General features: G+C 38.6%; 1 protein-coding gene across 1 annotated transcript in view; it reads left to right on the top strand.

Moving 5' to 3' along the window:
- The window catches only part of trip11 (thyroid hormone receptor interactor 11), a 106,432-nt gene extending 89,410 nt beyond the window's left edge, over positions 1-17,022 (top strand). The window contains exons 17-20 of the mRNA XM_048600039.1: positions 3,716-3,830; positions 4,899-5,027; positions 7,017-7,164; positions 8,059-17,022. Coding sequence (XP_048455996.1) covers positions 3,716-3,830; positions 4,899-5,027; positions 7,017-7,164; positions 8,059-8,279 — 613 coding nt within the window. The 3' untranslated portion in view covers positions 8,280-17,022. The remainder of the gene's footprint in view (positions 1-3,715; positions 3,831-4,898; positions 5,028-7,016; positions 7,165-8,058) is intronic.
- Positions 17,023-17,592: the final 570 nt, after the last annotated feature.

Below are 17,592 nucleotides of genomic sequence, written 5' to 3'. Positions count from 1 at the left end.
GGAACATGCTTCTACCATACTTCCAGGCATGGAATTTTATGCATCATCCTTGCTCACTGTGCACATCTCTAAGTCTTTGTCTTCTCATTCGTCGCATTCCTTTTATGACGGCGAACAGCTTTTCCCTATCTACTGTATTCAGCCCATAGTAAGCATAAGTGAGTCATTTCTGGGTTGGCAAGATGTGACAAGGAGGACCACAGGGCTCAGTGCTGAGGCCTGAACGATTTACAATTCATAAATAATAACATAATGAAGATGTTGAATATAAAGTTGTTCAAGGATAGTAGAAAAGTAAATCATGAAGATGACATAAGAGTCTGAAAGTGGCTGAAGATAGGTTAAGTGAGGACACACATTTGGCAAATGGAGTATAATGTGGAAGGAAGAACAGTGAGTAAACATATTATTTAACTGGAGAGAGATGCAGAACTCTTGAGATACAGAGGGATCTGAATCATGTATCATGTTTAGTATAAATGTACAGCAAGTAATTAGGCAAATTGAATGTTCTTGTATTTTGTAAGAGGGATGGAATGCCTGTGTTGTACAGGGCATTGATAAGGTCCTGTCTATACTTTCTACCATTTTGGTCTCCTTATTTAAGAGACGACATAATTTCATTAGAAGCTGTTCAGATATCAAGGGTGGGGGAGCATTTTCTTATCAGGAAAGTATAGATACACTGGACATACCCATTTGCAGTTTAAAATAATCATATTGAAACCTGTAAGATCCTGAGGAAGCTTGTCAGGTGGATGCTGAAAGGATTTTTCCTCACATGGAAAGATTGAGGCAGACTTGATAAGGGAGCTTAAGGTGAAGGAACCCTTAGGAGGCAGTGGTCATAAGATGATAGAATTTACTCTGCAGTTTGAGAGGGAGAAGATAGAATCAGAGGTAAGGGTATTATAATTGAATAAAGGTGACTACAGAGGTATGAGGGAGGAGCTGGGCAGAATTGACTGGAAGAGGAGCCTAGCAGGAAAGACAGCAGAACAGCAATGGCAGGAGTTGCTTGGAGTAATTCAGGAAACGCAACAAAAATTCATCCCAAGGAAAAAGAAGCGTGGTACAGGGAGGATGAGGCAACCATGGCTGACTAAGGAAGTTAGGGATAGCATAAAAGCAAAAGAGAAAGCATATAATGTGGCGAAGGGCAGTGGGAAACCAGAGGACTGGGAAGCTTACAAAGACCAACAGAGGGCAACAAAAAAAGAGAAATAAGGAGGGAGAAGATTAAATATGAGGATAAGCTAGCCAGTAATATAAATGAAGACTGCAAGAGTTTCTTGAGATATATAAAGGGCAAAAGAACACACACATTGGACCACTGGAAAATGACGGTCCATTGTAAATGATAGTAGTGGGGAACAGGAAAATGGCTGAAGCACTGAATAATTACTTTGCGTCAGTTTCACGGTGGAAGACAGGAGTAATTTCCCAAAAATTCAAGAGAGTCAGGGGGCAGAGCTGAGTATGGTGGCCATCACCAAGGAAAAGGTGCTAGTAAAACTGATTGGCTTGAAGGTGGATAAATTACCTGGACCAGATGGACTACACCCAAAATTCTAAAGGAAATAGCTGAAGAGATAATGGAAGCATTAGTGGTGATTTTTCAGGAATCGCTAGAGTCAGGGAGGGTCCCAGAGGACTGGAAAATCGCTAACTTGACACCCCTGTTTAAAAAGGGAGTAAGGCAAAAGACAGAAAATTACAGGCCGATTAGCCTAACCACGGTTGTGGGTAAGATGTTGGAGTCCATTGTAAAGGATGAGATTTCTGAATATTTGGAAGTGTATGGTAAAGTAGGGCAAAGTCAGCATGGTTTCATCAAGGGGAGGTCTTGCCTGACAAATCTGCTAGAATTCTTTGAGGAAGTAACGAGCAGGGTAGACCAAGGAGAACCAATGGATGTTACCTACCTGGACTTCAAGAAGGTTTTTGACAAGGTGCCGCACAAGAGGCTGCTGAGTAACATAAGGGCCCATGGTGTTAGAGGCAAGATGCTAGTATGGATAGAAAATTGGCTGTCTGGCAGAAAGCAGAGAGTGGGGATAAAGGGATCTTTCTCAGGATGGCAGCCGGTGACAAGTGGTGTTCCGCAAGGGTCAGTGTTGGGACTACAACTTTTCACTTTATACGTTACTGATCTCGGTGAAGGAACTGTGGGCATTCTGGCTAAGTTTGCAGATGATACAAAGATAGGTGGAGGAACAGGTAGTATTGAGGAGATGGGGAGGCTGCAGAAGGATTTGGACAGGTTAGGAGAGTAGGCAAAGAAGTGGCAGATGGAGTACAACGTGGGAAAGTGTGAGGTCATGCACTTTGCTAAGAAGAATAAAAGCATGGACTATTTTCTAAATGGGGAGAAAATTCTGAAGTCTGAAGCTCAAAGAGACTTGGGAGTTCTAGTCCAAGATTCTGTCAAGGAAAACTTGCAGGTTGAGTCAGTAGTCAGGAAGGCAAATGCAATGTTGGCATTTATTTTAAGAGGACTTGAATATAAAAGCAGGGATGTATGACTGAGGCTTTATAAGGCTCTGGTCAGGCCACATTTGGAGAATTGTGTGCAATTTTGGCCCCTTGTCTCAGGAAGGATGTACTGGCCCTGGAGCGGGTTCAGAGGAGGTTCACGAGAATGGTCCCAGGAATAGAAAGCTTAACATATGAGGAACGTTTGAGGACTCTGGGACTATACTCATTGGAGTTTAGAAGGATGAGGGGGGATCTAATTGAAACTTACAGAATACTGAATGGCCTGGACAGAGTGGATGTTGGGAAGATGCTTCCATTGGTAGGAGAGACTAGGATCTGAGGTCACAGCCTTCGAGTAAAGGGAAGACCTTTTAGAACCGAGATAAGGAGAAACTTCTTCAGCCAGAGAGTGGTGAATCTATGGAATTCACTGCCACAGGAGGCTGTGGAGGCCAGCTCATTGAGTACATTTAAGACTGAGATACATAGGTCCTTGATTGTCAAGGGTTACGGGGAGACAGCGGGAGAATGGGGTCGAAGAACTTATCAGCCATGATTGAATGGTGGAGCAGGCACGATGGACCGAATGGCCTAATTTCTGCTCCTATGTCTTTTGGTCTTATTAGACCAAGGGGAAACAGTCTAAGAATATAGTCTCTATTTGTGAGCCCAGCCAGACAAATCAATGGCTATTCCTCTTTAAGGATCAATGCATTCAAATTGAATCCTGATGATAACCAATAATCATGCATGAAGACCTGTTCATGGATGAACAGTTAGTGAAAATTCCAGCTCATTTCTTGTTTAACTCCTAACCTCCACTGCACCCCAACCTTTTACGTCACAGATTACTAGATCAGTTGTTGCATTGTACTGTTGCCTCAATTGCGATCAGCTAATTCTTAGCAGCTTGGAGATTGACGCCAGGAACCTTTACCCATCTCTCGGTATCATCCCACTAACTTTATCCAACCATGCACAACCGCCAAATTTATCGAGGTATTAAAATGTCAGCAATAACCTCACGTCTGCACACAGCAGGAGGATATCTGTTAAAAATTTGTTCTGTATTTGTTGAAATATGATGGAGCAAATTCAACAGCCCAGTTTACAACTGTAAAGTGTATTTTTAAATAATAATATTGGAGGTTCTGCTGTCTTGCATGCCAACCAATCCAAGTATGGATTTGTCATTTATTGTGTTCTTGTTGCTAACTAGATCCCATTTATTTTAAAGGGTCTTGATGAGAAGTTTGTTTGTGAGTTATTTCCATACTCCAAAGAACAAGCGTGATGAAGCAGTAAGGCTATTGGGAAATGTTTTGGGGTTAAAGAAAGAAGAGATTAAAGAGGTAGGCTGACATGATTGCTGTCTTTTCAAGTGCAGTTAATCAGATTGCAAGAACATTCCAAAGAGACTTGTTTTCTTTAAAGAAGAAATCTCATATTAGATTCTGTATTTTGTTAAATAGTTTATAAACTACCCCCTCCTCCATTTTGGGCATAAGCCAACTTTTTCCTAACTACCATCGGTTCTGAGGAAGGGTCACTGGACCTGAAACATTAACTCTGATTTCTCTCTACAGTTTCTGCCAGACCTGCTGAGTTTTTCCAGCAATTTCTGTTTTTGTTCCAACTTTTGTACCCCACAGTGTGGTCATTGGACTCAGCTCAATAATTTTGATTCTGGTTCTCCTGCCTACTGGGTAAATTTAGGTATATTGAGCACGATTATACATTGATACTTTGTACTCCTGTCTTGGAACTTTGAAGAGGTGTTGTGGTTTCCTGGCCCCCTCTGGCTGGTTATTGGTTCTGACCATTGCCTATAAAAAAATTGGTCTATTTATTATTAATCATTAAGTGTTGATGTCACTCACAACTTGCAGTTATTGTTACCAGTTCTACTCTGAGGCACCATCCTATTCTGACAGGAGCTCTGGTCACGCATGCAGCCTATATTTCAAATTTACTACTGAATTTCTCAAACTATCCAAGTTCCTGCACCTTTTAAAATTATTCCAATTATTGCATTTTCCAGTACACAGTTCAATTCTCTTTCCAGTGTATCAGCAAATGAATCATTCAAATCATTGTTAAATTAAGCCATGATGATCTTATCCAATATCTTGAGGCAACATAACTATTCCCATATTCTGCTTCAGAGCAGGATGTATCTGTCTGCTGCGCTCCATTTTGGAGGCATCCACATTTAACATATCCTCACTTGTTTTGCATAACAATGCATAAGCTACAACTTATTCTTACATTGTTTAATACTTGCTTTTTAAAATAAGAGAGCTTATTCCTTTCCCTTAATTTTGTCAAATGCCAATATGGTACTTTTGTATTTCCATTTTCTGTTCATTTGAATTGGTTTCATATTTAAAAGTGTAACTTGCGTGCTATGTTTTCACTAGCTGTTGGATAGTGAGCATCGTAGTGTTACTGGATGGGTCACTAGTTGGCTTGGTGGTAACCGAGGTAGTGGAACACAAAGTTTCCCAAGTACGCCACAGAGACCAAACCAGCACTCGGGTTTCAACAGTGTAAGTTCTCTTTTTGTTTGTTCTCCTACATCTTTAGTTTTTAAATTCTTAGTATGAAAACCAGAGTATCCTCAAGATTAACTAAGCCTCATCTGAAATATCCAGTTCTGGCATCACACTTTAGGAAATGTCAGCAATGGTTCACAAGAATGGTTTTTGTGATCGTAATCTTTAGTTACGCAGCATGTTTGAAGAAATTGACACGGTTAAGACTTTTCAATGGTCACCTGAACTCTTGGAATAAAGTCCTCCCTGTACTCATTCTCATATGAAAATTGTTCTTTGTATTGAATGCTCTGGAAACCCTAGGGTTATTTTGTCTGAAAGTTTGTAGATGTAAGATTTCAAGGTATATTATTTATCAAAACGCATCAATCAGTTGATGCATGGAAACAATTTAAGAAGTTATTCCATGTTTGTGCAATGCATTATTTTCTGATTGCACTAAAAATGATCAGGTGTCAAACCACTCTTGCCTATAAATTGGAAACCTGTAGGTTTAAGTCCAACTCCAGACACTTCAGCACAAAACCCAGTTAAAACTTCATTGAGAAATAAAGAAACTTTACTGCAATATTGAAGGTCCCTGATTCAGCTAAATTAGTCATGACCCTATCAGCCCCCTCAGATGAATGATGAAAGATCTTGGGGCACTTTGACAATTGCATCAGGGAATTTGTCCCCATTGTCCTGACCAATATTTTATCTCAGTAAATATTGCTGTAAAAATTCTTTTATTACCTTCCTGAGTGCAAATTAGGAGCCTGTTTTCCTACACTGACTGGGCTTCAAAAGTATTTCATTGGCTGTGAAAGTGCTCATAAATGCAAGTTGTTTCACTTTTCATAATACTAGTTTTATATATCCAAGTTCTGTAAATTTTTCCTTCTGTACAGTTTAACCTTGCTTATGTGTGACACTCAAATTCACCGATTTATTTTGGTGAACTTTGAATTCTCCAAGATCGGCACTTATGGCTGGTGACACAGGTAGTAATTTAGCTGTAAAGTCTCCCAGTTGCATCTTCAAGATAAGTGGATGGGTTTTTCATTAAAAAGCCCATCTTAGATCCGCTGGAAATGAATCAACACTGATGCTGTCTCTTTCTTCTTTGCTATTGCTATTTCTTTATTTTTATGCCGTGTTTCATCCCTTTGTTTATCCCTGCACATACTCTTACTCCTACTCCTCCATACCACCATCACCACTACCACAATCCATTGCTCTGGAAAATTCAGAAAATAATCCTGTAAACTTGCCTTATCTCTTTGAAATTTTTAAAACTAAGATTTGTCACACTTTGGAATGAACTACTACAGTGATTTGCAATAAAGTTTCTAACATGCAATAAGAAAGGTCTTTATTGTCAATGGGGAAAGGGCTAAAAGAATTGTGCTGAACCATAATTGAGACAAATAGGAGAGGCAATGAACAGTCTGGTCAAAACGATTAATTTTGGAAGTTTTTAAAGAGGAGAGAGATATGGATATCGGACAGAAATTTGAGTCAGTAAGGCAAAAGTAAAATGCTTGCCAAAAGTAAGATGGATAGAATTTTACTTAATGATGCTAAGAAAGGTACAATATAATGTCCTGAAATTCTTTACCGTCAGTATAATACAATTATAATTCATCCTCTTTGTTGCTGTTCAGGTATCCAAGTCTGTCTTGAAGTTTAGGAAGTGATTAAGTTAATGTATGAAGAAAAATATTGAGCAATACAGGGACAGAGGAAAATGGGAATACAGTTGGTAGATGTGATATGAACCTAATGCATAAGCATGGTGCGTCAAATAGCCACCTGCTGTATAAAAATTTATGATCTTTATGATTCTGATGCACAGTCCTCTGTTCTGGATCAAAGTAAATTTTCAGATGTGCAAATAGGTTAAAAATAAGAGGTCAATTAGATCAGCATGGTGTGCTTTTTTTGGATATTCATATTGTTGAAGCATTATCATATAACCCACCACTGCATTTTCCTCTGTAGTCTTTCTCGGAAATGTTTGTTAAATTCCTGGAGGTAGAATCTCGACCTTCCCTTCCACCTCCAAAACTGCCAGTTTACGACATGCACCCAGTTGGAGCCACATCTGGAAGCAGCCAGCCATCCAGCAGTTATTCCAGCCGTACTGCAGGTACAGGCTTTATAGTGTTAAGTTGTGTATTTCTTCTGCATTACTAATAAAAGAGCAATATAGATCGATTAAATAACTTAAAACTAGTCATATAGGTTAGTAAGGCTAATGAAAAAGCAAAATATAAAGCACCAGTATTCACTAAAAAGAGAATTTTTCTGTTTCTCCATTAACCTTGTAAGGAACTGTAGCTCGACTACGCCAGGAAGTACTGTGATAATTTAATATTCTTCCACCACCCCCCCCACCCCAATCCCAGCTACTCATTTATTGATGTGGTTTGACCCGAGAGTCACCATAGCTCAGGCGATGAGAGAGCTTGAGAAAGAGAGTCATTCATGGTAACCACAGTCAGTGCGGGTATTGAACCCGCGCTGTTGACATCACTGCATAGGCTGCCCAGCTAAGTAAGCAGCCAACCTCCTATCTGATATAAGAAAGTTATTTGTTGTGTAATCCTAAGCAAAATGCATTGATATCGTATCCTCCACGATGTGGAAAGTGAATTAAGTTTGTTTTTATCTTGTGTGTTTGTATGATGCCAACTGATGAACAGCTGATATTTACCTGGAGCTTAGTTCCCAAACACGGAATTTCAAAACAATCCCCAGGGGATTCTACTAATGAACTTTTCTACTACTGAATGCCATCTGCTTTATTTTACTGTCTGACTTGCAAGTAACAATAGCTTGATTTTTAATACTTCCGAACCCAGATAATATTGCAGTTACTTTAGTATTTACAAAAGTCACTTTAAAGAATAATATTCTTATTACTGAACTCCCAAATATTGAACACCAGCTAGATATGCAGTACAAATCATTTCTGCATTCATTATCTGATTTCATTGATGATGTAATCATTACCCTGAATAATGCTGTATTTTATTTGCAGGTACGTCGGGAGACGGTCCAGCGAAAAAATCTGACTCTAATCCTTTCTTGGCTCCACGATCTGCTGCTATCCCCCTCATCACATCAACAGCCTCCAGTGGTGTTGCGGCACCTCATCTCCTCATGAAACCAATCTCCAATGCTCTTCCTACCTTTACACCTTTACCAGTGTCTCCAGATTCTAGTGCCGGGGCTGTACTTAAAGATCTCCTCAAACAGTGAAAGAACTGGAGCAAACTACTACAGCACTTTAAAGTGAACTGACACTGTAGACTATTGTTGCACAGAGAGGCTTTCTTCAGAGTGCACAAAGTCTCCCAAGTGTTATTTACATCTTTCAAATGCTCTTCTTTAGTTAGAAAAGCTAAGTCTACTAAGATTGCAAGGATGCCAGCCCACAATCCAACTGGAGAAGGTTCGGCCAAGATGTAGAACACTTTCTGCCTCTCTAAAAGCCTAGCTATGAATACTTGTACTAAGCACACGAGGTGAGCATTATTACTGACTGCAAATACTGAATATCTGGCACTTAACCAAGATCTGTGGTGTTGGGTAATTACAATTCAAAAGAACTTTACAGATGCTGCTGAGATTCAGTATCCTTCCAAAATCCTAATGGGATTTATCTGGTTGCAATCTGTATGCGGTAATGGATTTCCGTTTCCATCCTCTCTTGAGAAAAAAATAAAACCTCTTCAGTAGAGTCCCAAAGAAGTACAAATGCAGTGTTGCATACTTGAAGCCTACTATAACTGGACTGCCTCTTGTAACTTATTGTACTGTTGTATGTGTTACCTGCCATGGTAGTAAATGGTTTTTTTCCTCGATGTTGCTGCATTTAACGAAGGTGGTACCGGCGGTGGACAAGCTTTGCTTTGGTTCGTTTTTCATTTCTTTTTAGGAAAAGAATGAAATGGTAACCTCCACTTCCCCATCCCCTCATATCCAGGAGGTTCAAGAGATTGGTGGTGAAGGCTCTTAATTTAAAAGAAAATTGTCTACCAGTCTGCTCAGCAATTGTGAATCTTAAATATAAATTAAAGCATTGGTTTAATAGAGGATGTTTTGCTCTTCCTATTGTGAATGGATAATTCCATAGAAAATCTTTAGAAATTTCCAGTTCTGAAGACAGAAGCCTTGTAAGTCTTTAGAATTTTTTGTTTTAATTTAAACTGTCAGCAATCTGGCTGCAGGAAACTTGAAATGTATCTGCTCACTTTTCCAATGGAGCCGTCTCAGCCCAGCATGTGCTCCTGATAGTTTTTTTTTTGGTTTGCTGGATGGGTTTGTTTTGAGTATTTCAAAGAGGCCTGATGTTCATAAGCACAACAGACTTTCAGTTGGATCCCAGATGTACTAAGGATTTCTTTGAGCACCAAAATTGGAAAAAATAACTTCGGTACTTACTTCAACTGTACGGTAAAGGGTAGAAATCCTTTTCAATCGTGCCTATAGAAAATAATCTAGATGCGTTCGATGCTGGTTAGTGCAAAGAGATCTGTAATTTTGTGCAGATGTTGGTCTGGTGATCTGTTACACCTTGTGTTATGATTCTGTTGGAATAATTTGTATGATTCTGGACCTGCGACTGTGGAGTCACGTCAGGCCTTTCTGTTGTACATTATTCTAGTTGCACTTCACTGTATCAGTGAGAGTGACAGCAATCACCAGCTTACAACAGAATTCTTGGTATAAATTGTTTGCTGTTTCCACAGCTTGTGTTCCATCTTATATAGTCTACAAATTTATAATAACCATTTGAGCTCTAAATTATCCAGAATTGATTTAACGTATTACTATTTGGTGTGTAATATTGTAGTTAACCTGAAGAGTGACATCTCTTGGATATATTATAGTAAACTCTAATTTTGTCAAAAATATTCAGGTTCATTATTAAAATGATTTAGGAATTACTGTGTATGTGTTAAAATCGAAAATATTATCATAACCTAAGAAATTAATCCTCAGGATTGGGATTGGGTATTTTTTGTGTTTTGTAGTTGAGTTATTTAGCTTTAAAAGAGACTCCAATTTGAGACTGGACATGAAGTCTCCGTTTTAGTCTATGATGTAGTCCAGTTCGCCAAACACCTCGGGCTTTGTTCAAGACTGAAAATCAATGTATTTATAGTTGAAGTAGTCATTTACAAACTCTTTCTCCAAAACTCATTTTTAACTCGAATAATGCAAATTAATTGTATTTTTCTTCTTGAGATTTTAAATTTATCTTCCTTCATTTTTCCTGAAAGTGTGGACTTATTTTCTGGATATCATTCCATTGCTGTGGAAGGTTTTCTGTTATTCTGATATTTTCTTATTCATTCAAGGGATGTGCATGTTGCAGCTTTTTTAAAACTGCAGCAGTTCATGGTGGTTAGGTACATACTGTAAGGAAGTGAATCCTGAACATCGACCCAGTGGTAATGAAAGAACAGTGATTTATTTCGAAGTCAGCATGGTGTGTGTCTTGGAGGGAAACTTGCAGGTTCTGCAGCCTTTGCGCTAAGCGGTAAAGGTCATAGATTTGGTTATTGTTTATTATATGTGAATATGGTGACTGTTGCAGTTTGGTTACAGGCCATCTGCACTTCAGCGCTCTCAGTACTGCTCACAGATTTCACCGAGGGTTGGAATCTATTTGGATTTGCAATATGGAATTTTAATCAAATCTGTCCCAGGAACTAGCGTCACAGTCCCATTGAATTTACACTTTCTTTGTTATATTATTAGATCTCAAAATATAAGAAAACAAAGTCAATGATAAACTATTGTTAGGGCTCTTGTGCTGCATTGGTATTGTCCTTCCTTCTGGACAAGGAGGCCCAGATTCAAATCCCACCTGCTCCAGAGGTATGTAATAAAATGTATGAACATGTTGATTAAAATTATCTAAGGCTGTTGTTTCAGAAACGTAATGCAATAGTCCGGCTGAGCTACCCAGAAGAGTAGTGTGAGGCTAATCTTTATGTAGTATTTGTTTCTTAATGCATCATCAGCTTTGGATTACATCTTGAGCCAGAAGAATAATGTTTTTGGATGTGCGCATACGGTGCGTAATAACTTCGGAAGCTCCATCGCATGTTGCAGTCAGTGAAGTATTTTTGAACTGCAGAATTGTTGAATTGCAAAAAACACAATGGTTTGGGCACAGTAAGTTTCCACAAAAAGACGTGATAAAGGCAAGATAAACTGTTCTGTGTGGTAGTGATTGAAAGATATGTCAGGATAGAGAGGTACCTTCCTTTTGTTTGAAATAATGCCATGGGATCTTTTATCTTTAAACAGACTGATATTTCAGGTTTGATATTTCACTTGGAAGAAGACACTTCTGACAGTGCAGTACTCCTCATTATTGCAGTGGAATGTCTGCCCAGTATCTAGAACAAGATTTATAACTCAGATGGAAGCAACTGACCCTTGGTTAACAGTTTTAAGGTTTAAACTACTCCACTTCAAGAGCACATATTCTAGAAAACATCTATTCATTGTATTCCTGAAGGAATGCAGTACTGTTGGCGATGTAATCTTTCAGGTGAGGTGTTAAGTTTGTTCTCTCAGTAGGCATAACAGATCTCACAAGTTTGTTCTGGCCAGTGTTTATCACCTGTTCAATGTAATTTAACACGACTGTTCACCAAATCCTTTATCTTGTTACTGTTTTTGGTACCCTGCTGTGCACAATTTGCGACTGAATTTTCTACAACAGTAAGTACAATTCAAAAAGAGCATCTCATGTGCTTTAAAGCATATGGGATATCTGAAAATCATGAAAGGTGCTGCATCATTTCAGTAATGAGAACATTGGATGTACTATACCCATTGTTTCACCTTTAGGTTACAGAATGCAGGTAAATGGCCTAAGCACTAAGTTAGTTGACCCATCCAGGAACCCCAAATGTTATGGAGAAGTTGTGTTGTGCTCTTGTTAAAGGTACAGTGATAGTCATGCAGGGTATTAAAACATTGTTCTCTGTTTTCAATTGTAGAAAATTCAGAATAAAGCTGTGTCAAAAGTGAAACTTAATTTTAATTTCAGAAGACTCAGACACCACTTATGTTTTTTTTTCCCTCCATCAACCATTCTTTTAGCTTCTCTTTGAGACTGCCGTTGAGACACCAGTGTTTTCACTGCACTTTGCCCATTGGAAAACATTGGATTTCATTTTGATGGCTGACATTTAAATCTGTAGATAGGTGGAGGGTGTATTAATGTTGACCTGGGAGGCTGGCTTGTCCAGAATAAGTGTGACACAAAGATTATTGTTCTTTCACAATTGGACTTACATTTGAAATCTGTGCTAACTCATGAAGTTGAAGTGACCTCTCCTATTGACTGAGTAAGTTCAATATCATATGCATGCTCTCCTACTTAAACATAGCTATAATTTAATAGCAATCACTTAGTACTAACTTCATTCTTGAAGACCAACAAGGATAGCTCGGAGGTTGAGAGAGATAGAAGAATTTGCTATAGTGAGGTGCTGGATGCTGTGCTGAAGTCAGGATTAAAGAATATTATTTAGGCTAAATTAAAACAACTTTAGTGCTAATGAAGTTAGTGTAGCTGGACCAATATTCAAATAACATTGAATACTTTGCTTAAATTGAGTATTGATACACTTTTGAATCCTATGCTGTTGTCCAGGCTTTCAAGTAACTCTTTGTAATAGAAATAAGGTTATTTTAGTCATTTTAACCATGCATTTCATGAAATTGTAAAAGTTCTTACTCCCTTACTAATGATGAGGAATCTTGGCTGGTTTGTCTGATGCAGTTCTAGACCTAAGTTTATAAAATGCAGATGAATTCAGCTTTCCTGCAAAAATGCGCATATGGAGCTTTTGTAATGGATCAGTGGATAGCTGTATTAAATAATGTGGTGCTGAACTGTGCTGACCCAATTTGGCATTAGGTAGCTCCAACTGCCCTCAGCGTCTGTCTCAGTGAAAGCGTGTACGTGCAGATAGTGGGGGGGTCATGATTGAGTTTGGCTTGAAATCCTTTTCCATCCCCGCATGATCCATCCATTTACTGACATTGCTACAGCAGTTCTGGCATAGGATGACTGCCCTTTTAGATGAGACATTGGAAAGGCGCAAACTTTGCTTAAGGGTGATATGCTGCCTTCAAGATGAGAGAAGGAAGAGTGGAAATTTTGATGTGCTTTTTCTTTCGATTAATTTTGCAGGAACGTGAATGTGCCACAAAACTTCATTTCTCCTTTACGCCTTTACCTGCATTTTTATTCTATCGAACTTGGTTTCCCTGTAAAAATAGTTTTCACTTTTGAATTTTTTCAGTTTCTATGTGAGTATGTTTATAGTACACAGGCATAGGAGTAAGCTGGTTTCCTTTACTCTGACAATTGTACGTTACAGCTGAATTAGAAAAGTTCATTGTTTTGTTTTGTGTATAACAAAGAATTTATGGGACAACTACTTTTAAAATTGTTTATAAAATTTCCACAGTTGTTAAATTTACAATTTAAACGTGACAATTTGTTTTTGTTTTGAAATAATGTTAAAAAAATTACCTGTTCATTCCAATTAATTTTCCTCTTTCAAATCTGTTTATCTTTATGGTGTCAGGTATGTAACTGTAAGATGTCCCTGCCCAAATGGAAAGAATGTATATCAAAGTAGCTAGTGTGGAAAATACGAAGAAATGTATTCTATATCTTTTATTCAGTGTTGCATTTGCTGTGTGCATTTACTGGAGCATATCCTGAACCAAATACTGTAACTTTTGTGTATACATTGAAGGCCAAATTAATGACTTCAAGATGATTAAATTTTAGAAAAAGGCTGATGGCAGGGTAAGATAAAACAGTCCTCATATGGTTGCGGCAGCTTGAATTTATACATCTTTTTATAGTAAAGTAACCTGAAGTGCTTCATAGGAGCATTGAGTACAACTCAAATCAATCTACATAGGGAAACATTAAGGACAGGTGACCTAAACCTTGGTCAAGGTTGATTTTAAAGGGCATTTTAAAGTGCAGTGGCTGAGAGAGGGAATTCCAGAGCTACAAGTCTAACCACCTGAAGATATCATTGCCAGTGGTGAAGCAATTAAAATTAGGCATGCCCAAATGGCCAGAATTGGAGAAATGCGGAGGTGTCAAGGCTGTCGGATTGAATCCAGTTTGAAGTTCTCCAGTCTCAGGCAGTTGTGGATTTTATGTTCAGTCTGTACAATTTACATGAATACAGCACAAAAGAGTTGGTTTGAAAACAAATGGTCTGAATTCATGATTAACTGGAATGTAAAATATCACTGTTGAGGTGCTATAGAGGGTAATTGTTGTTTAAAAAGGGAAGAAAACTAGGGATAGTACGGAAGGCAAAATTCCCACTCAAATGTTAGGAGCGCTATCTGTATCATCATAGCAGTTGATCAGTGGTTTTCACAGTCACTGAATAGTTGCAGCACAGAAGGAGTGATTTTGACCCATTTGTGTCCGAGCTGGCTAATAAATTGAGCATCACACTTGGTGCCATTCTCCTGCTTTCTCCTGATACCCTCTCATATGGTTCCTTTTCAAAAAAAAAAGTCTAATCCCCCTTTGAATGCCTTGATTGAACCTGCCTTCATCATGCTTCGAGACAGTACATCCCAGATCCTAACGACTTGGTATGTGTAAACAATTTTCCTTGTTTTTTTTAAGCTAATTAGTTTAAATCTCTGCCCTCCCGCTCCCTATCCTTTCACGAATGGGAACATTTTCTCTCTGTTTACTTTGTTTGGGTGCTTTATGATTTAATACTCAGATCTCTACTCGGGCTTCCTTTCGCCAAAGTAAGCAATCCCACCTTCTCCAATGTGTCGTCTTAACTGAAATTCTTCATCCCTGGAATCATTCTCGTAAACCACTTCTTCACTCCCTCAAATGCGTTCATATTTTTCTTAAAGTGTAACAGAGAGAAAAGGATGCAAACTCCAGTGAGGCTGAATTAGTGCCTTATACAAGTTCAACATAGCCTGCTTGTTCTGATTTCTACACCCTTATTAGTGAAGCCGAAGATACTGTTCGCTTACTTGACTGCTTTTCAACCTGTCCTGCCACTTTTAATGGCATGCAGCCAGATCTGTCTATTCCAGCATCCATTTTAGCATTGTAGCCATCATTTTGTATTGTGTTCTCCATGTTCTTCACATCAAAATGGAATTTGCTTTTGAAATAACTCCACACAGGCTGGTATCCTATCATTAAGTCATCCATTATTTACACGTGGGTAGTCTTTTACACTGATCCAGCTCCCTTAGAGCCAGCTCCGAGTGTCAGGGATGTCTGTTTTTATATTTTAGCCAGGGTTCACTGGACTAGATTTACACCCCCAATCAGGGAACTGGTATTCTAAGAGGACCACTTGGCTGACTTTGTTTCAATCACAACAGTTTTATCTACTTAACTAATATAATTGCTCATTTCAGTAAGGAATCTGGTGGTTGATGTAACAAAAAAGTCTAGCAGTAACAACTTAGGTTTCTGTAATGGGGCATTGAACTAAAAATGAACCGTTTTGATTAAAGCCCCTGGGGGTCATGCTTCCTCACTGCATTGCTTTCTGTTTCAGTGCACGTTGTTGGGACTTAAGAAGGTGCAAGAGAGATACTGATAAGAACTTGTGTTAAGCTTGAGGAATTTGTCACAGTCACTAAAGCCAGAACCTTTCCATTTCCCAAAACACAAGCCTTGCCTTAATGAGCTGAAAAAAATACAATATTAATTCTGCAATACAGACCAGCTTACGTACAGTATTAAATCTTAAATTTAAACTCTTTGTAAGGGATTTGTGCATTTTTTTTCTGTAAAGGTCAAGGCATGCATTACCTTTATAGACTTAACATTAGGAGATAGCAAGAACTACAGATGCTGGAATCAGAGTCAATGCAGTGTGGAGCTGGAGGAACACAGCAGGTCAGGCAGCATCAGAGTAGCAGGAGATACGATGTTTTGGGTCGGGACACTTCATCAGGACTGGGGCGGTGGAAGGGAGCTGGAAAATAGATAGAGGGAGGAAGGGTGGGGCTGCATACCTCCAGCTCCACATTGTATTGACTCTGACTCCAGCATCTGCAGTTCTTGTTATCTCTGAGTGACTTAACCCTAGTGCGAAACCTATTCCAAAGATGCCCAGTTGTCTTCCTCCTTCCGGAAATACCTCTATCCAAAATAATCTGTCACCTTCCCACCTATCTTCCCACAGCCCCCATCCCTCCTCTCTCTATTTATTTTCTAGACTCAACATTATGCAATTGTAGCATAAACCCTAGTGCATTTATCACCAGAAGGAATTGTTGAAGATTAGTGATATTACTTAATTACAACAAGATCATTCATACCGCAGGCTTTAGGTGTTGTCAGTTTACATGAAGTGATGTTTTTACAAAACTATTTTCCCTGTTTTCTCGCTGACAGCTCTTAGTGTGAGGTGCCATAGTCTGCTTCTGATAATTGTGTTTTTAGGAATGCATAATCTGTTCTAATTTGTATCTGAAGCAACTGCTGTTGCTATTTTATGAAAAATGTATAGAATTTGTTAAATGTAAATTTGCATAGTGTTGTCCATACCTGCCACTGTTTTCTGAATATTTTGATGACACTATGTTTTTATATAGAACCAGAAGATGGCTGTACATACAGCATAAATGTATATCCTGACTGGCTGTAAAAGTGAAAAGGTAAAGTTGTGTTAGTCTGCTGGACCATAGGCTGCTCTCTTGACTGGCGGTTTAGCCTGAGCAACACCACACTTCAGGCGAGGGGTGAGGTTGAGAAGGATCGTCCTTTGTGGTAACCTCAGCTGATGTGGCAATTGAACCCATGCTGTTGATGTCATTCTATATTGCAAACCAGTCATGCAGCCAGTCAAACTAACCAATCCGCTACTGGGGGCCATAGTGAGGTAGTGGTGGAATTTTAGTTACTCTACAAATAAAACGTTGGGAACTTTTGAAACTATTTCTTTGCCTTTACATTTTATAGAACTCCAAATTAATAAATAAATGAAGAAAATGTTATCTGTCCATCATTCTCAATTAGCTTTTTTTAAGAGCCTTTTATGGTTGATACACTAATCAGATTTAGAAGCTGGCAAAGGACAATTGTGGGCAAACTAGCTAGTCTGCAAACTTACTATTGCCCTCAGTCATCATTTTTCAATGTGCAAAATTAGCAAAGAACACTGGTCAATGAGGTTATTATTTGAAGAAAAGCATATTCTAAGTGTTTTTGGATATCTGAAAATCATTGGGGAATGACACTAAACTTTCCCACAAAAGAACTGATATATGAAGCATGGTGCCAACAGGCTGTCAGTGTTTCTTTATGAATTCATTGCTTTTTAAATTCTCAAATAGACTTGCCTTACAATGTGCTGTATTGTAAGATACTGGATATGTTTAATAAACTAATTTACCTGGAGCATTTTGGTAACATTCCAGTGAGATTCTTTTTGCTAATTAGTTTATATTTCAAACGTGGTTTTGCTTCTAATCACAGATGGTCCTCTCCACAAGAAACAGTTGGTGT

The sequence above is a fragment of the Rhincodon typus genome, chromosome 8 (assembly GCF_021869965.1).
Source record: "Rhincodon typus isolate 14 chromosome 8, sRhiTyp1.1, whole genome shotgun sequence".
NCBI classification, from domain to species: Eukaryota; Metazoa; Chordata; class Chondrichthyes; order Orectolobiformes; family Rhincodontidae; genus Rhincodon; species Rhincodon typus.
The sequence above is the reverse complement of the archived record's forward strand: the minus strand, read 5'-3'. Positions and strand labels throughout refer to the sequence as shown.